The 23936-nt window shown below is 47.6% G+C and overlaps 2 protein-coding genes across 2 annotated transcripts; one reads left to right on the forward strand and one right to left on the reverse strand.

Annotated features, from left to right (window-relative positions):
- Window positions 1–32: 32 nt before the first annotated feature.
- Window positions 33–6094, forward strand: IFT20 (intraflagellar transport 20). Its single transcript, XM_079905790.1, is given in 7 exon segments — window positions 33–212; window positions 3036–3219; window positions 3222–3255; window positions 3415–3543; window positions 4707–4792; window positions 5390–5493; window positions 5957–6094. Coding segments are annotated over 6 exon segments (480 nt in total). The 5' UTR covers window positions 33–212; window positions 3036–3174; the 3' UTR covers window positions 6039–6094.
- TMEM97 (transmembrane protein 97) lies at window positions 6005–14569 on the reverse strand. The gene is made up of 3 exons (XM_079905789.1): window positions 14179–14569; window positions 8776–8920; window positions 6005–7846 (listed from the first exon to the last, which is right to left on the reverse strand). Exons 1-3 carry the CDS (start codon window positions 14443–14445, stop codon window positions 7587–7589), a joined length of 672 nt encoding a protein of 223 aa, XP_079761915.1. The 5' UTR covers window positions 14446–14569; the 3' UTR covers window positions 6005–7586.
- Between the last annotated feature and the right edge of the window lie 9367 nt (window positions 14570–23936).

The raw sequence follows: 23936 nt of genomic DNA on the forward strand, positions 1-23936 counted from the left end.
GCAGCCGTCTCTCCTCTCAGGCCTCTGTTTCCCAGCAGGCTCTGCGGGTGTACGGGCTTACGATGTCGGGAAGTGATGTTAGGCGTAAACAGGTCTAGTAGCCGTGGCCGCTGCTGAGGCTGGCGAGCAGGGCGCCGGCTGCCACTGACCGGAGAGAGAAGCTGCCTGTCGACGTCAGCCTGGGTCGCAGCCGCCGCCGCCGGGGTAAACAGGTAAGCCATGAACTTCGGGTCGGGGGACGTGGGCGGGCCCGGGGCAAGATGAGCCTGACAGGCCCGCGGCCCGAGGAAAAGCCTTCCCAGGGTGAAAGAAACGTGGGAATTCCGCCCGGCTCTGGGACCGGTTTTACCCCCGGCTAGGGCCTGGAGCTTTACGCGCTGATGCTCGCAACCATTTTAGGAGGAAACTGAGGCTCAGATAAGTTCAAGGAGTTTACGTAGTGAAGACAGCCAGCTCCATCACCCAGGTCTTCCTAATTTTCCCCACACCCCACGGATGGAGCCTGCTCGTAGCGCCCAGCGTGGGTCCGGAAGAGCCCGGGGGCCCGGGGGGTGGAGAGCGCGTTACCACCCTGATCTTCAGGGAGCTTAGTCCGGCTTTTGTGCTCGGTGCTCCTCAGGTGCGCGTGTGGTGGTAGCTGGGAGAGAATGCCGTAGTCGGCTGTGAACCCTCTGCCTACACTTGCTCTTCGGTCTGACCCATCTCATTCAACTATGTGCCTTCCAACCGTGCAGCTGGCTCCGGCCAGATACACGGGAATCTTGCCTGACTCTCCTTCACTCCTCCTCAAACCCCTGCATTCAATCATCCTTTACTAAGTCCTATCAACTCGACTTACAAAACATCTCAAATCGGAACACTTTTCTTCAGCTCCAAGCCTTGGTTACTGAAATAGCTTGCTCTGTTTGTTGTCACAGCCATTCATGCCACAGACATTTGCTGAGTGCCAGTTCTGTGCAGGCACCATGCCAAATGCTCGGGTAACAGTGATGAACAAGATAGTTGTAGCTCCATCCTCTTATTCCCTCCAACCCATTCTCCATCCTGGGTTAGAGTGATCTCTCTAAAAGGCATATTTGACTATGCCACTCTGCGGGCTGCCCATTAATTACCCTTATGAGAAAATCCAGGCTCATTGCTGCAGCTTTCAGAGCCCTCTGCCATCTAGCCCTAGCCTCCCCACCTCGCCTCATCCCGTTTCTCTCTTCCCCTTGCTCAGTGTTTCTACCACGCTAGCCTTTTGGCTCTTGGAACACATCACATTTCTCACAGCCTCAGCATCTTCACACATGCTTTTCCTTCTGCCTGGAATACCTCCTCCCCCTTTAACTTGAAAAACTTCTGGACACCCTTTAGGTCTCAGAGTGTCACTTTTTCAGAAGACTTTTGTTTACAAATGTTTTTTGTAATTTTGTTTACATATGAATTATGTCCTCCTGCTTCGGCTTCACGTAGCACCATGTGCTTTTCTTCATACTGTTATCACAATTCATGATTATCTTTTTACTGTCTGTCCAGAGGTCAGAAGCGAAAGCATTAAAGCATTTTCTTCACTTCTCTATCCCCAGAGCAGGGACTCAGTAGATGTTTGTGAATAAATGCAAGCTCTCAGGGAAGAGAGTGGAAGTTGAAGCAGATCTTTGTGCCCTCAGGTTACTTGAAGCAGTTGTTCTAATTAATCAGCTGGTAGGTGTTAAATGCTTAGACTATATGTGTAGATAGAACAAATAGGAAGACAGATCTTTTTTAAAAGCCCAATTATAAGGGAGCTCTGGATGATTAAAATGTTTCAAGATGAAGATGCTAGCCAACTTACTTGAATGGGCTCCAGTGAGGCCAAAGGCTTGGACCACGGTCATACACAGCCAAACATACATTAGTTGGCCCACACAGTGTTGGATGTTTTTTTTTTTCCTTGCTTAAAAGTTTTGAATTAGATACTCTCCTTTAAAAGTCAGATTTCATATATTAATCTGGATTTCTGGTCCTCTTGAAAATCAGTTCTTGCAAGAATGGAGCTTAAGTCTTTTTAACCATTGCTCTTCCTATGGCACACCTACCCCGGGAAGTCACTCGCAGAATCACCCCATTGAGAACAGAACTTCTCTAAGGAAGCTGGAAGGGAAACAGGTGAGGCTGGGGGAGGTGGGAGGGAAGGGCTGGCACAGGGCCAGGTTGTGGTAGCCTTCGGAACACCTGGGGTGTGGGAATTGGTATAGCAGCCAATGGCTAGACCTCAGTAGCATTGCCTCCCTTTTTAGACAGGGTATGTGCTCTCTTATTTTTATTTTATTTTATTTTGTGTGTGTGTTTAAGCCAGAACGAGGGTGAGTTTTCAGTGTTTCCTTCCCAGAGTTGAGGCATCCTTTGGACCAGGAATGCAAGGTGGCCTGGGAAGGGAGAAGTTATCTCTGCTGGTTCTCTTGTCTACGGAAAAAAAAAAAAAGCCAAACTCCTTAGCTTAGCACACAGGGTGTTTCTGATCTGGCTCCATCCGACCTTTCCGGCTCCATCCTCTGTCTTTTCATCTTCTAGGCAGGATAGGCCCTTCCAGTGGCTTCATGCTCTTGTCCAGGCTGTTTTCTCTGCTTGGAATGCCTTTCCTTGGCCCTTATCGGTATGTTCTTGATGATATTTCACTTCTTTTTGTGTTTTCTGCTAGAAAGAGACTGACCCCTTTGGGTCCCAGTTCAGGCAGCTGTGCCTGTGGCGTACATTTTGGGTAATATTCCTACACCTGGCTTCTTATTTTTTTAACCTTAATTTTTAATTCACTCAGATTTTCTTTTACTTGTCTTTTATGTTGTTCCTGTACTATATTTGAAAAGCTTTTTTATGTCTTTTTGGGTACATAGCTGTGGTTAAATAAATATGCTTATGGCTCACAACTTAGTTCACATGTCACTTCCTCACCCCAAGTTAACTGTTCTATTCTCCTCCACGCTTTAGTGATATTTCTGTAAAAGCACTTAACACAGTATTATTTTTCAGTGTACATGTCTGTCTTCCTCCAGCTAAACTCTGTGCTCCTCCAGGGCGGGCACCATGTTGTACTCATCTTTACCCCCAGCATCTAGCAGTGTTGGCATGTAGTAGGCCCTCAAGAAATGTGTGTTGAATGAACGATGCCTGTGACAAGCAACTGGACTTTATTCTTTCCTGACCCTTGCTCCTATGACACACCTCTTCCTGGCTGACACTGTTACCCCTTCAGAGCAGGACTGCTCTTCTCTAGGGAAGCTGGAAAGGAAACAGGTGAGGCTGAGAGAGGCAGAGGCAGAGGGAAGGGGGAGCCTTTGGAACATCTGGGTTTTTGGCATTGGTGTCCGGGGCCAGGAGTGGGGCTGGGCTGGAAGGAGGCATTTCCTTGAGTGGCTGGGAAGTGATCGGGGATTGGGGCTGGTTTCTTTACAGCCATGGCCAAGGACATCCTGGGTGAAGCAGGGCTGCACTTTGATGAGCTGAACAAGCTGCGGGTGTTGGACCCAGAGGTTACCCAGCAGACCATAGAGCTAAAGGAAGAGTGCAAGGACTTTGTGGACAGTGAGTGTCATCTGGGGAGACATGGTGCCACTCAGCTTTGTGCCCCGCCCCCACCCCCGGACTGCAGCTTTTGGCCCTGCCACAGTGGAGCTGCTGGCTCCCAGAAGGTTGAGCCTGGCCTTCATGAATTCCCGTGTGCCACCCACCTTGTCTACCTGCCTTCTTGTGTAGTCCCAGAGCACCAATCAAAACAAACACTGCAATGGAGAGAGGAGGGTATTTGTTTAGATATGCCATCTCAGGAACCTTAAACTTCAGAACTATGGCTTGGGGGTGGGAAGTGGAGTTATGATTTGATTTCTTGGGAGAAATAGTGTTCTCAGTGCCCGGCTTGCCTTTATTGATGGATTGATTGATTGCCATGCCTCAGGGCATGGCCATAAGTAAATAAATAGTTCCCTGACCAGGGATCAAACCCGTGCCCCCTGCAGTGGAAGTGCAGAGTCCTAATCACTGGACTGCCAGGGAAGTCCCTGACTTGCCATTATTTGGAGTGAAAATTTCTAGAGGCAGTTCAAAAGACTCATTTTTTTTAGCTAGAGATACCCGGGATGCCTTCTGTCCCAGCAGCCAAGCAAACCCAGTAGCAGTGAATACAGAGCAGATCTAGCTAGAGCAGGGATTTCTGAGCTTTTGGACATCTGTAGGCTGTGGAGAGAGCTTGACTGGTGAAAGGTAGCGTGGGTTCTCTCACCAGTCTTCTGATTGCTGTGTGCACGTCGTCCTACCCTCTGGGCCTTAGTTTACTCCTCAGTAACATGGGGTTCCACTACACCCAAGGACATTGAAAAAAGCAAATGCGAGATTAAGTCCCTAAATGCTTTGAGCTTTTTATTAGCTCAGGTCATAGGTGGAAAGCCCCTACCCCACCATTAACTGAAATCTAGTGTCTTATCTGAGGCTTGTCTAGAGGCAGTGTTCACGTCCTGAGGCGGTTCTTTCATGAACACAGCCCTTTGTGCCTCAAGATCCAAATACGCCCCAGTCCAGCTCTGGGCACCTGGCCACGCTTCTCTAGGTTCAGACCAAGGGTGTCAGACACCAAATGTTTTCTGACACAAATTAGAAGGCGCAGTTAGCCCTGCCCTCTTGCTGCAAGAGAATGCTGAGGGAGAGTGGTGATGCTGAGAAAATAAAACATTGTTTTGTTCTTTCCCCAAAAGAAATTGGCCAGTTTCAGAAAATAGTTGGTGGTTTAATTGAGCTTGTTGACCAACTTGCAAAAGAAGCAGAAAATGAGAAGATGAAGGTAAGATCAGCATGAGTTTTGTCTAAATCTTGGCCTGGTTCACTAGCCTCTCATCCTTCTGCCCTCTTGACTTATTTGGGGGTAGGGGAAGGTGGGCGGGGATTCTTTAATTAGAACAAGATTTTAAATAAGAATAGCCTTGCAAATATTGAATGATTATGTTGTACACCTGAAATAATTCCTGGTCCAGTTAACCTACTATTGAACTCTTATATGCCAGTGTACTTTCAGTCATTGTTTCCTTTAATCTTCACGTCATCACTGAGATAGGTGTTTACCCTCATTTTATAAATGAAAAAATGAAGGCGTGCATAGTGTAGATGACTTGGCAAAGGACACAAATGGCACACCAAATGGGCCACCGTGTGCCAGGCTCTGGGGACACTCCTAGGTCTGCGTCAGAGCTGCAGTTCCGTTCTCACCAGGCACTTTGGGATCGTGAGGTTAATTAAGCCTTTCTGACTGACTCCTAAAGCTCTGAGGCTCAACTTTCCCCACGCTGCGCCCCACCCTCCACCGGCCCCAGGCAGCGTCCCTTCCCCACTTGAGGACTTTAATGAAGCCATGGCTTTCTTTGGCAGTATCGTGTTTTTCTAGGCCATTGGTGCTCGGAACTTGCTCAAATCTATAGCAAAACAGAGAGAAGCCCAACAGCAGCAACTCCAGGCACTAATAGCTGAAAAGAAAATGCAGCTTGAAAGGTAAGAAGTTCTGACATAAAGCAGGTTCTTTACTGAACTGCAGTTCTATTTTTCCTTTTCGAATGGTCACCTCTTGTCCTTATTCTTCATCATCGTTCTCCCAGGAATAGTGTCTTAACTTGTCATCCTGATTAAAATAAAAATAAAATTACATTTCATGGGAAAAAAAATGTCACTATCAGACAGCCTCTAGTAGTTTGAGAGCACGAACACTCAGGTAGTGAGTGTCCAGAGTTGGCTGGCTCTCTGAAAGGAAGACTCGCAGGGCTGGAGACTTCTCATGGGTGGCCCTAGGTAGGGCTTTGCCTCTTATTTTTTCTCTCTTTCTTGCCCTCACTAACTTCATTTTGAACTCACACCGTTTCTTGGAATCATCTAAATCACTTAACATTCTTCTCTAGAAGAATTAAGTCCATGGTTTATTTCATCCATTTTGAGGGCTTCTAACAATTTTGTTTTTCAGGTATCGGGTTGAATACGAAGCTCTGTGTAAAGTAGAAGCAGAACAAAATGAATTTATTGACCAATTTATTTTTCAGAAATGAACTGAAAATTTCATTTTCTAGCAGGAGGGCAAAAAAAAGAAAAAACCCCACAACCCCCAAAACAAAAAAACCTCTGTACCAATCCAGTGACTTGACTAATGACCCAAGTGTGTTGTGTGAGATGGTGTGTGAGGAATGCAGCATCTCTGAAGGCAATAAAACAAATCTGGGGGAGCTTGTTTCAGACGTCAGTGCCTATCTGCAGGCGAACACCCAGTGGCCATTGTGGTCCAGGTTCTCACCTCTTGCATTCTCAGTCTGAACTGAGCGGCCTATAAACTTTTTTTGTAAATTCACAAAGCTTTGGAAGGAAAAGCAATAAATTATTATTTTCAAATGGCTTGATCTACCTCTTTTCCTGGTGCCCTTGAAATGTACATTTAACCCTTTGTAAGAGAACCCTGGGCTCTCTAGCCCCTGGTCCACAAAACAAACCAGGCAGTGGTCAGCAGCTACCTTTATTTTGACCAGACACAGGAGTCAGACGATGCTCCCAACAATCAGACCATTAGGGCTTGTAAGCAAAACAGGCAAAAAGGGGGAACTAACCAGAACCAGCATCTACCATTTTCCATGTGTGTTCACAAGTTTCTTTTTTTTTTTTTTTTGAGTTGGCCTCGAGTATGAATTTAGAGAAAGCTAGCAGAATACCAAGTACTAACGTGAAGAGACCCTATATGCACACTCTGGACCTGTCATGCACAGCTCCCCGCCACCCGTTGCCTTTGACTGGGAATGAGACAGGAAGGAATTATTAAACTATTTGGTAGGACGAAGTTATCCAGTAGGAGGGACACCTCCAGCGCAGGTTTGAGACACCAGATGTGAAAGGAACTTATGTTAGGTGGTCTGTAAAAAGTAACAGAAGACTGAGGCTTGGGAAGAGCATAAACAAGGAGACTTTAAAAAATCTCTTCTCCTGGGACAACCTGTTTAAGACGGGAACAGTACACCTTCCAATGTGACCCATTTCTGACTGAAGGTCATGTCAAGGTTGAACGTTTAAGGAAAACTAAGTTTAACCCTCTTACAGAATAGCTCACCCCCACCTAGGTGTGGGGACAAGAAAACAGTTTTTAATGAACATCACAGAGGCACAGCTTCAAGCTTAAAAATGGCCTGAGACACCCCAGTGACACGCTGTAGAGTCATGAGTCAAAGGGTTAGTCACAGGTATACTGTGGATCAAATGACTCATGAACATGCCAAGTAGGCCGTGTTGCTTGGAGGTTTATCTGGTGTCTGGTCTGGTCCTGCCTTTAGTAATCCTACAATGGCACTTGGGCACACAGTGAGGCCTTTGGCACCACTTCCCTATAACCTAGCCCTCACCCCTCTGCTCATCCTCAGGTGATCGGTCTGTTTATGCCAGTGCCCTTGGAAGACGAGGGTTTGATGTGCCTCCTGCCAGTGCCTTGGCCTTGTGTGTTGCTGCTGGTGTGTTTCAAATACTACTGAAAATATGGGTTCTGAGCATTTTCCTGGTACTGGGTCCAACAGGAAACTGCCCCGTGGTCACCTCTCCCCTGGACCCGGGGTGATTTTTCCTCATTTTTTCTTTCTTTTCTCCTCAGACTTGTAGTAGGGGTTGTGCAACATGAAAAGCAGAAGTACAAGAGGGATGAGAAAGTAGGGCATGTAGACAGACATAAGGAATAGTCGTTCGTGGAAAGTCTTAGGTCCTTGTCCTCTGAAACAACTGGCTTTGGAGAAATCCTCGAGTAGAAATGTGGAGAGGATTGGAATCAGAGTTGTCATCGTTTGAACCGAGTAGATGATTGCAGGGGTGCGGATCCACCTGCAGCCTCCTGAGGTCATCGAGGAGAGAAAGATATAAGGGTTAGATCTGCTCATGGCTCCAGGTATGTCCACAGCATCCTCCACCCTGTCTCTGCCTGCTCCCTTCAGCTGAATCATTCTAGCTCCTTTTCCACCAAGTGGAAACTGGATGTGATATAATAATGCCCAAGGTGCAGACTTATGTGACAGCTGGAGCCCTAGCCACTGACTGCCAAAGAACACTGGGTGGTGTCAGAATTAATTCAGAAAAACTCTAGGGCAGTTAAATCGCCATTACTAGTTAAACCAGGTTGGTCTAAAATGCAATTGGGGGAAGGGGAGGAGGCGGGGGCAGCCCTGTCAGCAACATCTCTTTGCTAAATAATTATATATAGGTGAGAGGGATCAAGAGATTCTGCTAAGAGATGGCTTGGGGGTTCCAGTGGGAGAGAAGCTGTACAAGCTTAGTTACCATGAACACTGGTATGGCCACCTTCTTTTTAAAGGCATTCGTCATGGGGACACTGTAAGAATAATTTTTAAATGAGAAGTTAAGCCATTTAGACATTAGCTTGATGCTACTGCTTAAAAGCCAGTATGATACCACCCAAAGCAGAAAAGTAAACGCACCGACAAAAAAGAAATTCTGTTGGGGGGGTGAGGTGGGGGGGGGAGGGACAATAAAAAGGAAAAAGTTCAAACTTGAAAGTAGCCTCAGGTTTCATGTGTGTGAGAGATTTCCAGTTGACTGAGGCAGTCCTGCAGCCCAGCTGACCACAGACACTAGCCTGAGCCACATTAATGTCCCTATACAAGATCTATCCTGGCCGTTCCCACCAATCCTATATCACCCTCATACAGCCTCCAGGGACCACTCCCCTCTCCCTTGGTAAAACTTTCCCAAAAGATTTCTGGGACCTGGTTTCAGAGCAAAAATGGGATTTCCCCATTTACTAACCTTTGAAGAAGGCATATGTTGCGACAGGAAAGAAAGGCAGCTGAAACACAAGCTCGCAAAACAGGAAGGACTTAAACCACACCGGGGGGTTCTGTAGCAGGGGGTCTTTGAACTCCTCAGTATACCACTGCCGCAGGTTTCTCAGCTGGGAAAAGATGAGGATCACAATGAATACAGCTACCTGGCAGGACAGGCTTCAGCAGGTCCAACCCGCTGGCAGAGCCTCTCACTACCCAGCTCCCTTGGCAGCAGACGGCACACCCAGCTGGCTTTTGTGGTGCAGCCTAGATGGTCATTTAATAAAAACTCACTGGCTCTAACTGAAATGTTACCTTCTCCCAGCAGCTTTCCTCAGCTCTTCCAGCCCGTGTGCTACCCAGCATGTCTGTGATAACACATGTCCAGGTGTGGATACTGTCAGGAGCAACAGTATGTGGCACTTAGTAGGCTCTCAGCTGAACGCACAAACGTGAAGTATCTGCCAACAGTAGCCTTCTTTATAAAGAAATGATGTGAAAACCATCCTGACGTTTGTCCTTTCAAAATAGCAACTGCACAGCAAGCTCCAAGGGCCAGATTGCCTCAAATACAGTTTGTCTTTTTTTGGGGGGCGAGGTGCGGGGGGAAGTGTAAGGGAGGTAAATCTAACCTCTGCGAAGTTGCAATTTTAGACAATCTAACTTATCCCCAAATCTCAAGTTCCTTGTCATTCTTTACCCCCCTAATTGTAAAGTGTTTTTCTCTTTTAGGAGATCAGTAGTGTATTTGCAGAGGAACAGACTCTGCCTCACTCTGGAGAGTGAGTGGTCTCAGTTCTAGCTTGGGCCCCACCTTCGTGATGACACTGTCAAATCAAAAGATGCAGATCCATATAGACGAGGCTGCAGGCAGGGGAAGGAAGCAGGAGGGTTTGAGGCTGCCCATTTTGTGCTCTTTTAAGAGCCCAAAGCCTAGGGCTCTCCACACTACATAGACTACTGAAGGTCTGTCACATTTCACATTTAACCTCCTGGAGATGGCATCTTGATATTATGATAAATCAAGACAGCTTCCAAGATGAGCATTTGGCTTACAATGGAAAATCCAAAGATATTTTCCCTGTTAATTTTTAATCTAAAGATAAAGGCTCACTATTGTGAAATAGAGGCCTCTGTGCTGCAAGTGAGCTTTAAGCAAACATCCAGAAACAAACATTCTGTTAGCATAATATTAATTACAAAAAGGCCTTAGCTAGATAATCAATTTATTGACCAAGTGATCTTGAATTTGACTTGAAATTTAAATTCACAGCAATATCCTTAGCTTCCTTCTAAGCACTTTTCAGGATGGTAATGTGGTAGAAAATATTCATAAATATTCACTGCACCTCTCCGGGGCTCTATTTTCTCATCTGTAAAACAAGCAACTTGGACTAAATTTTTTAAGATCCTTCTTTGCTTTCTAGATTTACTTTAAAAAAAAAAATTGGAAGGATGTATTTTGAAAGATTTATTGCAGAATTTAAAAGGCATTCTGGTTCATTTGGGCTTCCCTGGTGGCACAGTGGTTAAGAATCTGCCTGCCAATGCAGGGGACATGGGTTTGATCTCTGGCCCGGGAAGATCCCACATGCCGCGGAGCAGCTAAGCCCGTGCACCACAACTACTGAGCCTGCACTCTAGAGCCTGTGAGCCACAACTACTGAGCCGGCGTGCCACAACTGAAGCCCACACGCCTAGAGCCTGTGCTCTGCAACAAGAGAAGCCACTGCAATGAGAAGCCCGCGCACCGCAACGAAGAGTAGCCCCCGCTCGCTGCAACTAGAGAAAGCCCACACGCAGCAACAAAGACCCAATGCAGCCAAAAACAAATTTATTTTTTAAAAAAAGGCATTCTGGTTCATTCGAACTTCACTTTCTATTTAATTCGTATACATTCAGATTCACCTATTTCATAAATCCAGGCAGATTTGTACAACACTAATTTCTAAGGGCTGCAGGATGATAACAGCAAAATTTAAAACACAGCTGACCCTTGAACAACACGGGTTTGAACTGTGCAGGTCCGCATATATGCAGTTTTTTTCAACAGTAAATACTACAGTACTACACGGTCAGTCGGTGGCTGGCTGAATTTGAAGATAGGAACGTGGGTATGGAGGGCTGACTATAAACTGTACATGGATTTTCGACTGTGGAGGGTCAACGTCCTTAACCCCCAAGCAGAGTGATGAGCATGGTACCCAGGGGCTGAGTGCCTGGCTCTGAGTACTGGCTCTGGGCAAAGCACTTAATCTCACTAAACTTGTTTCCCAGTTATAGTACCTACCTCGCTGTTGGTAAGATAAAAAGAGTTAATACTTACAGTCATTAGAACAATGGCTAGCACACAGTAAATGTTAAGATTACTTAATGTAATACATATTTGGAGAAGTTCAATTTAATCCTATTAAAATCTCAGCATGCAACTGGTCATTAATAATTATTAGGTAAGACCCCCCAAAATAAAACTGTTTCCATTTATAACTGACTCACATTTGACTCAACTTATCATTGTTATCCATTAAAATATTCACCTGGCCTACGCACATGGATTTCTAGACCGAAGTTGCTACTGAACAGTCTTGCACTCCTCTTAGAACGAGCGCACAAACTTTCAGCATTTAGATGCTCACTTGTTTTCCCGTATTTTAACAGAAGCAATGCTACCCAGCTGCAGATGATACTACAAAATGCTTCCCATCCTCTCCATGTTCTAATCCAAACTAAATTCTTATTGTTTCACAGTAAGAGTTTTTCCAAGTGTTGATCTGCTTCAAACCAAGAAAGATATTTGCAAATTTTAGCCTAACCATTATGTGATCTCCACAAGCTTTTTAGTTCTGGAGAAATTCCTTCTATTTAGGGAGGAAAAACACAACAGATGTTAAAATTTGGCATTTTTCAAAGAGAATGTGAAAATAACTCAGGGCTTTTATTATTATTTCCCCATACAGAAGCAACAAAACCATCATTGCCCACCCCAAAGCAACAAGGGTGAATAGAGACACAGGCCTTCCAAGCTGGGTGGCCCCTGTGTTACTAAGGTCTTTAAACAGTATCACAGACAGACAGACACACACACACACACACCAACAGTTACAGAGTTTCTGGTCAGATCCTGCCTATGTTGGCCCTTGACCTTTTACAACAAGTCAACTTAAAAAAATAAAGTTGAGAAAACTACCAAATCAAATATATAAGTTTAAATGGGGTCTTTATGATTTTGGAAACATTTTAATTGTATTTTGTGAGTGGAGAGCAAGAACTTGTGGGAATGGCACATTCACAAAAGATAAGAAAACCAACAGCTGTTAAGTCTGGAACGGTTGGCTACCTGGAGTAACATAACTGCTATGTATGTATGTATGTATGTATGTATTTATTTTGCCTGTGCCGGGTCTTAGTTGCGGCACTTGGGATTTTCGTTGCGGCAGGCGTGTGGGATCTAGTTCCCCGACCAGGGATCGAACCGGGCCCCCCAAATTGGGAGTGCAGAGACTTACCCACTGGACCACCAGGGAAGTCCTATGACTGCCTAGTATTAAAGGGACTCATAACATCAGAGACTGTGAACAGGCAGCCTGCTTGAGTTCTGCTGGCCCCACAGACTTTGCACAGACATGGCTCTCCTTTCTTCAAGGCAACTAATGGCTAATGCGGAGCTGTGACAACCTGTTTAGAAGGATCATGTACCACCTGGGCCTGTGTCGTAGGCTGAATAATGGCTCCCAAAGACATCCACATCTTAATCCCTGGAACCTATGAATGTAACCCTATTTGGCAAAAGTGACTTTGCAGATGTGATTAAGTTAAGGATTTGGAGATGGGAAGACTATCCTGGTTATCTGGTGGGCCCTAAATGTAATTACAAGTGTCCTTATAAAAGTTGGGCAGAGGGAGATTGGACTAAAGAAGAAAAGGCAGCAAAGTGATGGACCGAAGCAGAGATTGATGTGATGTGGCCACAAGCCAAGAACACCCACAGCCACCAGAAACTGGAAGAGGCAAGGAACAGATCCGCCACTACGACCTTCAGAAGGAACGAGGCCTACAAGACTCATTTCAAACTTCTGACCTCCAGAACTGAAAGATAATAAATTCGTGTTGTTTTAAATCACTGTATTTTTGTAATTTGTTACAGAAGCAATAGGAAACTAATACATCTTGTATATGTTTGAGCTTGTGATTTAACTCATCTCTCTCCTACTTGACAGTTGAAGCTACAGAGCCCTGACTTGCCCAAGGAACTCAAGAAGTTCTTGGAAGAACCACGTCCCCAGACAATGCTCTTGCCACACACAACCTACACTTTTCCCAGGAAAAGGTAGGTCAGAGGTCTTCCCATTTATGCTTGGAGCTAGAAACAAACCAGACTACGGAGTGGGGGTTTATTGTTGAGCAGTGGCTCTTAACCTTTTGGGGAGGGTCAGACCCCTGGAAAAGTTGATGGAAGCTATGGAAAACAAGGCACACACGATTTTGCATGCCCTCTTAGGGGTTCATGGACCTCAGGTTAAGAACCCCTGCTCTGCAGAGAAAAAGCATTTAAGGAGAAACAGAGGTAAAATCAAATCTTTAGGTAGACACGTCAGGCTTGCCTATAGTTCTGCAGACAGATTGGAGAAGTGTAGAACTGAGGACTGGAATTCCGTGATAGAAGGTTATAGGGTCCAGACATGAAAATAAAACTCAATAAATAAAAAGCATTTAAAGCAAAAGTTAAAGTTTGGGGTAAAGAATGCTCTCCAACAACCAGGAAATGGGGCTTTCGCCCCCGTTTCTACTCAGATGCTCATTCTTGCTCAAACCCAATAAAAAAGGCCGATTTGAAAAGGTGTCGTTTACTTACGAGCTTTTGAAGTTGCTGGATCCTAATCTTGAAATCAGGACGCTCTGCGAATGTCCCTTAGAGGGGTCTAATACTACTTGCGTTATTTCTTTGGGATTAGTCGGTATTTTTAAAGCTCTCCCAAGAAACACAACTTGAAAACAAATCCAACATGTGTCCATAATTTAGACACTGGTTCATCCAGGCTACTTCCCTCAAATACTGACAACTGACCAGAGCTGGGGTGTGTGAGTCTTAAACCCAGGGAAGAACTGTCTTTAAAAGGAGCAAGGTGTTTGGCCCCAGGAGCCTTGGGGAAGCGGCTGGGAGAGACAAAGAAAACCCCGAGGAAGAAGTCGAGTTGAAGGGTAAGGAGGGGCCGGAGCGCCGGCGGGACCCAAGGAAGGCAGGAGGGAACCCTGAGTGGGCGAGGCGGGGCGCCAGGGCGAGGCGGGGCGCCAGGCAGGCGGGGAGATCACGGGGACGCCGGGGCAATCGCTACGCCGAGGGGCGCCAACCTCGGCGACCGGCGGCTAGGACAGACGGCGCCCTCACCTCCACGGGGTAGAGATCGCGCGGAAGCACCGCCTGCAGGTCCACGAGCAGGGTGATGGGGATGTGGGAGAGGAAGTAGAGGCCCAGCAGCCACTCCAGGCCGCGCCGGGCGCCCAGAGGCCCCATCATCCGTCGCTTGGCAGAGCAGGAGCCCAGACTACGCTGGAGGGAACGCGACGTGAGAATAGGCCCGCAATCCCGCCATCCCAGGAGCCCGCGCCCCGCCCCGCCCCGCCCCGCCTCGAGGGCGACGAAGGCCGCTCCCATTGGCTGAGAAGCCGCGCGCGGGCCGGGAGCGTCCGCCGAGGAGGCCAGCGGACCGTTTCCATTGGCCGTGGGGACCACCGCGTGACTTGGGGGCGGGGCTGCTCGGCTGCCGCGTGGGGCCGCTCCGGGCGTGGGGCTTGCACAGCCAGAGGTCCTGCCTGTCGCGGGGCCTTCCGGCCTTCTCTCCGCTATCGCGTGTCATCCGTGGCCCTTTCGCTCATTACTCTTACATTCCTTCGCTCCATCCGTTCAGTGCTTGCTGGGAGGCTCCTGTGTGCCCGGCCGTGGGCGCTTATGGAGATGGAGCGCCCAGTGCAGTGGGGTGTCACTCATCAGGGCGGGCCGGACAGTGCGTGGTGGTCCGGGCCATGGCGGCAGTCACGGGCCGTGGGAACAGCGGGCAAGATCCCTGTCCCTCCGGAGTTAGGGTCCCTGAAGCCTTCTGAAGGATGTGTAGGAGGCAGCCAGCCTCAATTAAGAAAGAAGCACGGGGATATAGTAGGAGGTAAAATTGATAATTCGTGGTGATTGGCTGTGGAGAATGAGGGAGGCTCAGTGGTTCATTTTTATTCTGCAAATATTGATCTTTAGTTATATGCTGGGTGCGGGTCTGCCCTGGGACAGGATGGGTGGGGCTGCCATTCACTGAGAAGAGTGAGGTAGAGGAGAAGTGAGTTGAAGAGAAGGTAATTTGGTTCTGGCCATGGTGTCACTGAGCGGTAGCCTCTGCGGCATCTGAGTGGAAAAGTCTAGCAGGCAGTTGGCCGAACATGTCTGAAGATGTAGATTTGTGAGGCATCAGCGTTTGATGGGAGTTGAAGTTTTGAGAGCAGAAGGCCTGTGAGAGATCTTAGGTGACCTGCAACCTTAGGGGTCATGGGACGAGGGGGCTGAGATACAGGTAGACAGCAGGAGTGTGATGTCTCAGAGGCACGGGCAAGGAGGGAGGGTCAGCTGTGTCAGAGCAACACCTGTGACCTTGTGCAAGCAGCTGTGGCTGGTGGAGGCAGGAGCCTGATGACAGCAGGGCAAGGAGATGGGGAAATCGAGGCAGGGAGCTAGACATCTGATTATGAAGGGGAAGAGAGACGGGGCAGTGGGTGGAGGGGGATGTGCTCAAGAGAGGCTTATTTATGTACTTTTCAGATGAGAGAGACCGGAGTACTTTCATTTGTTTAGATGCTGCTTGAAGTTTCTCGGTCCGGGGAAAGGTCGTCCATGTAGGAGGACGAGAGCAGGAAATGTGGCTCAAGGCCGCCGAGGAGCTGGAGAGACTGGATCAGGTTTCGGTCAGAGGAGTGCTGTGCTCCCCAGGGTGGGCCCCGTGGCACTAGGACAGAGAACTGTGGTCAGGGTAGAGGACCCAGCTGAGATGTGTGGCCATTGATCTGGAGGCCCCACTCTCCTAGGCTGTGTGCTTTTCTCCATCATGAGATCTGCACAGAAAAAGGCTGTTCGACTTGTCCAGGGTTGGGGTTAGAAAGACAGTGGTGATGTTGAGGAGTTGAACAAGAGAGTAACTGAAGAGACGGAGCCCGCAGTTCAAGCAGGGTAGGGAGTGAGTGACGTAAGGCCAGAGGGGGCTGGTAGACTGGGAGAAATTGGAGAAATGAATGGATTTGAGGCCTTGCTGAGGAATGAGCGCTAATGTGATGGGAGTAACTGGATGGATGGGCCGGAAGGTTGGGAGAGTATGACACGCGGGTACAGGTGTGTGGGTTCCGGATCTCAGACGTTCTGCCCATGGGAAGCTGTGGCTGAAATGGAGTGGAGGGGAAGGTATTTGGAGATGAAGTCAAGGGACGGAGAGCCAGGATGTGGGATGGATGGGCCACAGAGGCCACCTTGGATGGTGGTGGCAGTCGGGTGGAGAGAAGGCTGTGAGCTCATTGCCAAAGTCTTCGGTAAGTAAGGGGAGTGACCAGGAGGGAGGTGGGCATGGGTTGAGGTCTGGCTTAAACCTTGGAGAGTGGAGGGGAAATGGATGTGGCCTTGGGGAGCAGGGAGGCTGGTGACCCCACCTCCTGACCCTGAGCTAGCGGACTGTGAGAAAATGAGCAGCCAGTGCTGGGGAGGGCCATGGGGAAGCCGAGCCCTTAGGGGCAGGGGAGCTAGGTGTCATCTACTGCAGGAGGTGAGGGCTGAGGGTGTGGAGGGCTTTGTGAACCCCATAGTAGAGGGGTTTAGGCTCTGGAGAGGAGAGGGGTGTTTACTGGGGAGGAGAATCAGAGCAGGGTGGAGGGAGAGCACAGCAGGAGAGGCAGTGGAGGTTCCTTCTGGGATGGTGAACAAGGGATAAACATTGTGAGAACACAAAGTTCTGGCATCCCCAGGGCCTCTAGGGGGTAGGCTGGAGCGCTCCTGCACAGCTGTACTCAGGAGGGGGCCTGGCAAGAGCGCCCCCCCCCCCCCAAGAACGGCTTTCAGGACATGGCAGACACCTTTTAAGCTGTAGTCCATGCTGACTGTAACTGCTTGCCACGGGGAGGGAGCGTGGGGCCCCCAGGCTGGGATTTGCCCAGGGAATGGCGTTAAGTGTACAGCTGTTAAAGTGACTTCCTCCAAAAGCATCTCACTCAGCCAAGTTTGTTATCTGTAGATAAAGATTTTCAAGGCCAAGCACTTCTGGAAGGCTCTCCATCCAACAAAATCTCTGTCCAGCTGCTGTCTTATGTTTGAAATTCCTTTAGTGGGGGAACCAAAGCTTGACAAGGTCAGAGAAGTAGTAGAAGATAAATGGCCCTGGGGAGGAGGACAGGGTTAATCAGCAGATTCTCACCAAAAGCAAGTGTTGAGTGAAGAATGACTTAAAAAAAAATGTTCTGAGCAGCTTCCTTGTCCTTCTGAGTGAGAAGAGGTGATGTTTAGCACCTTTTGAAAATTATTTGTATTGTGATGAGACAAACACCACTAGCCCGACAATGGACCCTGCAGTGGTGGAAACAATTCTAGCCCGTAACCCCAGCCGAAAAGTGCTCGGAGAAGGCCTGCGCTAGACCTGCCACCTTCCTCTTGGGCAGCAACTATGCAAGGCTCTTTCCTCTCCTCTCTGCTTTTGTTTCACTCTTCTCTCTCCTTAAAATGCACTCACCCCCCTCACCCCACCCCTGCCCGCCTCCCCATTCTTAGGTGTTTTAAGTTCCAAAGGCCTGCTGCCCTGACTGCCTCTGCCTGGGGGATCGTTGCTGTCTCTGAACCTCCGAGGCTTTGCCTCTGACATGTTCATTCTTTTCACTCTGAGCAGCACTGATCTGAGTACATGTCTACACCATTTTAGGTGTACGGTTCAGTGGCATTAAGTACATACACGTTGTTCTGCAACCATCACCACTGTCCACCTCCAGAACTTTTTCATCATCTCAAACTGAAATTCTGTACCCATTAAACAATAACTCCCCATCCCCCTCCCTCCTCTCCCCAGTAACCCCTATACTATTTTCTATCTCTTTTTTAGGTACCTCATATAAGTAGAATCATTCAATAATTTTCCTTTTGTGTCTGGCGTATTTCACTTAGCATAAGGTCTTCAAGGTTCATCGATAGATCATGTATCAGCATTTCTTTTTTTTAACTAAAGTATAGTTGATTAACTAAAGTAAAGTAATGTTTTGTTTCTGGTGTACATCAAAGCAATTCAGTTATTTATATTTTCTTTTTAGAATTCTTTTTTATATATTCTTTTAAGTAATATATATATTTTTCATATTCTTTTTCACCATGGTTTACTACAAGTACTGAATATAGTTCCCTGTGCTATATAGTAAGACCTTGTTTGTCTATTTTTATGTATGTTAGTTTATATCTGCTAATCTCAAACTCCTAATTTATCCTTCCTCCCCCTTTCCCCTCTAGTAATCATAAGTTTGTTTTCTACGTCTGTGAGTCTGTTTCTTTTTTGTAGATAAGTTCATTTGTATCTTTTTTTTTTTTTTTAGATTCCACATATAAACAATATCATATGATATTTGTGTTTCTCTGTCTGGCTTACTTCACTTAGTATAATAACCTCTAGGTCCATCCATTTTGCTGCAAATGGCATTATTTCGTTCTTTTTTATAGCTGAGTAGTATTCTATTGTTTATATATATATATATAAACTTCTATATATATATAGACAATATATTCTATTGTTATATATATTTATACACACACACATCTTCTTTATCCATTTATCTGTTGATGGACATTTAGGTTGCTTCCATGTCTTGACTACTGTAAATAGTGCTACTATGAACATAGGAGTGCATGTAGATCTAATCTCTGGAGACAAGCAGACCATTGGTTGCCTGGTGCTGATGGAAATGGTTGGGAATGGGACAAGGGAATATTCTGGGTGATGAAAATATTCTGTATCTTGATTGTGGTGGTTGTTACATGGGTGTATATATTTTTCAGAAGTCATAAAGCTATACCCTTAAATTAAGTCTTATTGCATGTTATACTAAGCTCATAAAAAGTCACTTAACATCATTAGTCATTAGAGAAATACAAATCAAAACCACAATGAGAAACCACCCCACATCTAAGATAACTATAATTTAAAAAGCAGCAACAACAGAAAATAACAAGATTAGAGAGAATTAACAAGTGTTGGGGAGAATGTGGAGATACTGGAACGCTGTACCTTGCTGGTGAGAATGTAACATGATGCAGCCACTGTGGAAAAGTTTGGTGGTTCCTCAAAACGTTAAAATTACCATATGACCTGGCAATTCTACTCCTAGGTCTATACCTAAAAGAACGGCAAACAGGGATTCAAGCAGATACTTGTACTGATACATAAATGTCATAGCAGCATTATTCACAACAGCGAAAAGGTAGAAACAAGCCAAGTGTTTATCAGTAGATGAATGGATAAACGAAATGTGTTATATACAGTTGACCCTTGAACAACATGGGTTTGAACTGCATGGGTCCACTTATACTTAGATTTTTTTCAATAAATACATACTACTACATGGTCTGTGGTTGTTAAATTCATGGATGTGAAACCAAGGATGCAGAAGGCTGACTGTAAACTTTACACAGATTTTTGGCATGGAGGGTCAGTGCTTCTCACCCCTGTATTGTTCAAAGGTCAACTGTACTTACAATGGAATATCATTCAGCCGTAAAAAGTAATGAAGTTACGATACATGCTGTAACATGCATAAGCTTTAAAAACATGCTCAGTGGGGCTTCCCAGGTGGCGCAGTGGTTGAAAGTCCGCCTGCTGATGCAGGGGACACGGGTTCGTGCCCCGGTCTGGGAAGATCCCACATGCCGCGGAGCGGCTGGGCCCGTGAGCCATGGCTGCTGAGCCTGCGCGTCTGGAGCCTGTGCTCTGCAACGGGAGAGGCCACAACAGTGAGAGGCCCGCGTACCGCAAAAAACAAAAAAAAAAAACGAACAAAAAACCAAACATGCTCAATGAAAGAAGTTGGATACAAAAGGACAAATATCTAGGAAAGGAGAATGCTTAGAGACAGAAAGATTAGTGGTTGCAAGGGGCTAGGAGGAGGGAACTGGAGTGATTGCATAATGGGTACAGAGTTTTGTTTGGGGTGATGACAAAGTTTTGGAAATAGTGATGGTTGCAGAACATTGTGAATGTAATTAATGCCCCTGAAATATACACTTAAAATGGTTAAAATGACCAATTTTCAAAGAACTAAAAAGAAACAATTTTTAATTTCAGCAAAAGTTGAAAGCAAAAAAAATTAAGATTTTAATTTTGTAAAGGTAATGGTTCTCAGAGATATAATTTGATACTTTTATCTCTACCTGCCTACCCTACATTTTCACTGTGATGTCTAAGAGATGCCTCCACCTCAGCTATGTCCAAAGCCATGACTTTCTGCTTCCACTCTGTTCCTCCAGATTCCTTCCCCCATAGTTGACCCCTCCTCTGTTTCTCAGGCCCAAACAATGGCATCATTCTTGGCTCCTTCCTTTTTCACAAACTCCAGATGTGAATTGAAGAAAAATAAAGCTGATTCTATCTTTGAAATATATCTAGACCTACTCATATATGAGCACTTGCTTTATTACAGGATTACTACTGGTGAACAGCGAAGTAGATTTTCAGTAAATGGTGCTTCATCAGCTGACAATCTAGATGGAATGAAATCAAACAAAAATCAATTCCAAGTGAATTGTGGATCTAAATGTGAAAGGCAAGATAAACTGGAAGATGACACAGTAGAATATCTTCATGATCTCAGGGTGTGCAAAAATCTGAGGGCAGGAGACTTTGGTCTGCTGTGTTGTATCTCCAATGTAGACGCCCAATATTTACAGAATGAAAATAAAAGAAACTTCAACGTTCTCTTGAGCGATATACACACATACAAGTACTTGGATCATTGTGAAGACACACAATGTTCTTAAAGGTAAGATTTAATGTCATATAAATGTCACTTCTCATTAGTCTATCATCTAATGAAATCCTAATTAAAAACCCATTCAGGGAATTCCCTGCGGTCCAGTGGTTAGGACTCCGTGCTTCCACTGAGCAATGAGGTGTGATAAGGCCTACCAGGAGGTAAACAATATTTTAAAGCCACAATTATTACCATTTTGTTGAATCTAGGACACTGTGTATTATAAGGTGCATCACTGGTTCGTGTGCCGCTAAGAAGAACACTGCCAACTAGCCTATGACTTCTTAGTTGCCTCCTGATTCAAAGATCTCACAGGTGTGAATGGCACTGACGCATGGATTCTCAGACAGATTAACAACAAAAAAAATTAAAATGCCAGAATAGACCCCAAAACCTACGTGATTAGTAGAAGATTAATATTGCAGATAGCTGGGAAAAGAGGGACCTTTCATCGACTGGTATTGAGAAAATTAGGTGGTCATCTAGGAAAAAAGCCTCCTATCTCACACCTGATACACACACACACACACCAGCTGGACCAAAGATGCGAAACCAAAAAACAGTTGTAGAAGAACTTGAGGGATAATAATTTTTATATTATCAGAATAGGGAATACCTTTCTAAATATGTCATAAATTGAGAAGCCACACAGAAAGACTGATAATCTGACTTCTTGAAAGCAAAACCCAGAGGCAAGGCTGACACTGCCCCACAATCTAAGTGAAAATACAAAAGGTAAGCTGTGAAGTAGCCTGGCTGCTCCTCCCACAGAGGGCTTGACCCACCCCATCGTATTTCCAGGGTCCTCATTCTCCCCAGACCCCCAGTCACATGGCTGCTGCCAGTGCCAGTCTATATGGGACCTCAGCCATCACCTAAAATTCGAGGGTTATTTTATACAAACATAGTGGGTTGAATGGTGGCCCCAAAAGATGTGTCCCCTAGAATGTACAAAGGGACATTTTCTTTTTTTTTTTTCTTTTTCTTTGCAGTACACGGGCCTCTCACTGTTGTGGCCTCTCCCGTTGCGGAGCACAGGCTCCGGATGCGCAGGCTCAGTGGCCATGGCTCACGGGCCCAGGCACTCCGCGGCACGTGGGATCTTCCCTGACTGGGGCACGAACCCGTGTCCCCTGCATCGGCAGGCGGACTCTCAACCACTGTGCCACCAGGGAAGCCCAGGGACATCTTCTGAAAGAAGGGTCTTTGTGGAATGAGTGAAGGATCTGAGATGAAGTCATCCTGGATGAGGATGGAGGAAAGTGCTTGGAGCCATGCCAGTGACAGCATGCATGCCGAGTTGCAGGCCACATGGGATGGTCGGGTGGTCCTGGTCTGGGTGCTCTTCTGGAAGTTTCCATTTACCTACCTGAGCTACCCCTCCGCTCCTGGACCCCACTGCCTGGGGAGAACTTACAACAGCAGGTACAGGTAACACATCCTCTTTAACGGGTGGCAGCCCGGCAACTCCTGCAAAAGGTCCGGCAGAGGCCCATTCAGACTGGGCCATCCACACGGCATGGCCCCTCACTCCCAACCACCAGCCCAGCCCCGCAGCCGCTGACAGGGCAGGGAGCGTGGCCTGAGGAGCAACTGCAAGCGCTCTTGCTGCCTGGGAGGGTGTTTCCAGACCTTGATCCAGGCACACCTGGGAAGGGCTGGCTGGCTGACTCAGGCTGCCCAGATCGGCCAATCCTTGCCCATCAGGGGCTCACAGTTGCAGAAAATGGGCCTTGCTGCACCAGCCAGGTCCAAGGAACAGGTGTGAGGTCCTGAGGGTCAGGATGGACATGGGGCTGTGACTTCGGCTTGTTTTCTAATCCTTTTAACTGACCCATGAGTGGGAGGCAACTGCAAGAAGACCCTCTCCTCACAAGAGGGATCTAGGTGTCAGGGAGAGGAGGGCTGGTGGGCGGAGACAGAGGCCTGGTGCCTGGGTGCAGTGGAAGCCTCTGGAAGAGCCAGTGGAAGGAGGCTGCACAGAGTGAAGCCCAGGGTCGCAGACATGTCCAGGAGCTGCTGTGTGTTAGTTCAGGCCCTTCTCTGAGCTGCTCAGGGTCAGCTCTGATGGACAGGTGGGGCTGGGGTGCTTTGCTTCGAGGGCTATGGGCGCAGTTCCTGTGTGCCCAGCCCTGCGGGGATGCCTGCCCAGGTGGGCCCTGTGGGCTGCTGGGTGCCTGCCCAGGTGAGCTCCATATCCTGGGAGGTGCCTGCACAGGTGGGCCCTGTGCCCTGGGAGGGGGCTGCCCAGGTGAATCCCATGCTCTTGAATGTGCCTGCCCACGTGAGCCCCGCGGGCTGCTGGGTACTTGCCCAGGTGAGCTCCATATCCTGGGAGGTGCCTGCCGGAGAGAGCCTCCTGTGCCCTGGGAGGGGCGTGTGAGCTAGCGTCCTCTCTTTGCAGCCGGCACGGAGTTGCTTAGCGACTCCCCCGTGGACACCATGGACACTGCTGGGATGAGATGAGAACCAGGAGAGGCTGCTGGTGTCTGAACCTCTGCCCGGGCCCGTCTAGAGCAACGAGGTCAGTAGGTGGGTGCTGGCTGCTGTGCTGCGTGAGGGAGGCCCCATGGGTACCTCTTGTTTCTTCCACCTGACACCACGGAGGCACCCCCCCCGCCTGGGACAGAGGGTACAGCCTGCCCCAGGCAGGTGGGAATTCCTGGTGACCCTGTCGGGGACACCAGAGGGACGGAACAGGCAGGAGGGGAGTGGGCGCCCACGCAGAGCCATGGGGCTCGGGGCCCAGGGGGCCTTTCTGGGTCTGCGTTGGGAGTGGACGAGCAGTGGTGAGTGTGACCCAAGAAAGCTGCCCTGGTGACATGAGACTGACCCCGCTCAGGGAGACAAGCCTCCCAGGTGACTCCCAAAACAGGATTGGAAGACAAATCCTGTTAAAAGAAAGTTTTGTAACATGAATCCTGCTGAAGGAGAGGTTTTGCAAAGCTGATCCCCTAAGAGGAGGCTCCGTGAGCTCTTCCCCTCAGGGGGGGATGTGGAGCCTCCCGGGAACAGGCAGTCCCCCTGGGCGGGCGGCGGGTGCAGAGCCCACTCTGTGGCCCCATGTCTGTGCTTCTGGGCGGGTAACTTGGCTTCTCGGAGCCTCAGCTTCTCAGTCTGTTCAAAAGG

Source organism: Stenella coeruleoalba (assembly GCF_951394435.1).
Source record: "Stenella coeruleoalba genome assembly, chromosome: 19".
NCBI classification, from domain to species: domain Eukaryota; kingdom Metazoa; phylum Chordata; class Mammalia; order Artiodactyla; family Delphinidae; genus Stenella; species Stenella coeruleoalba.

Coding starts and splice junctions, on each gene's coding strand:
- TMEM97 (XM_079905789.1), bottom strand. CDS start 14,445: ATGGGAGCGGCCTTCGTCGCCCTCGAGGCGGGGCGGGGCGGGGCGGGG. Junction 8,921..14,178: donor GCGATCTCTACCCCGTGGAG/GTGAGGGCGCCG, acceptor ATCTTTTCCCAG/CTGAGAAACCTGCGGCAGTG. Junction 7,847..8,775: donor AACATATGCCTTCTTCAAAG/GTTAGTAAATGG, acceptor CGATGACCTCAG/GAGGCTGCAGGTGGATCCGC.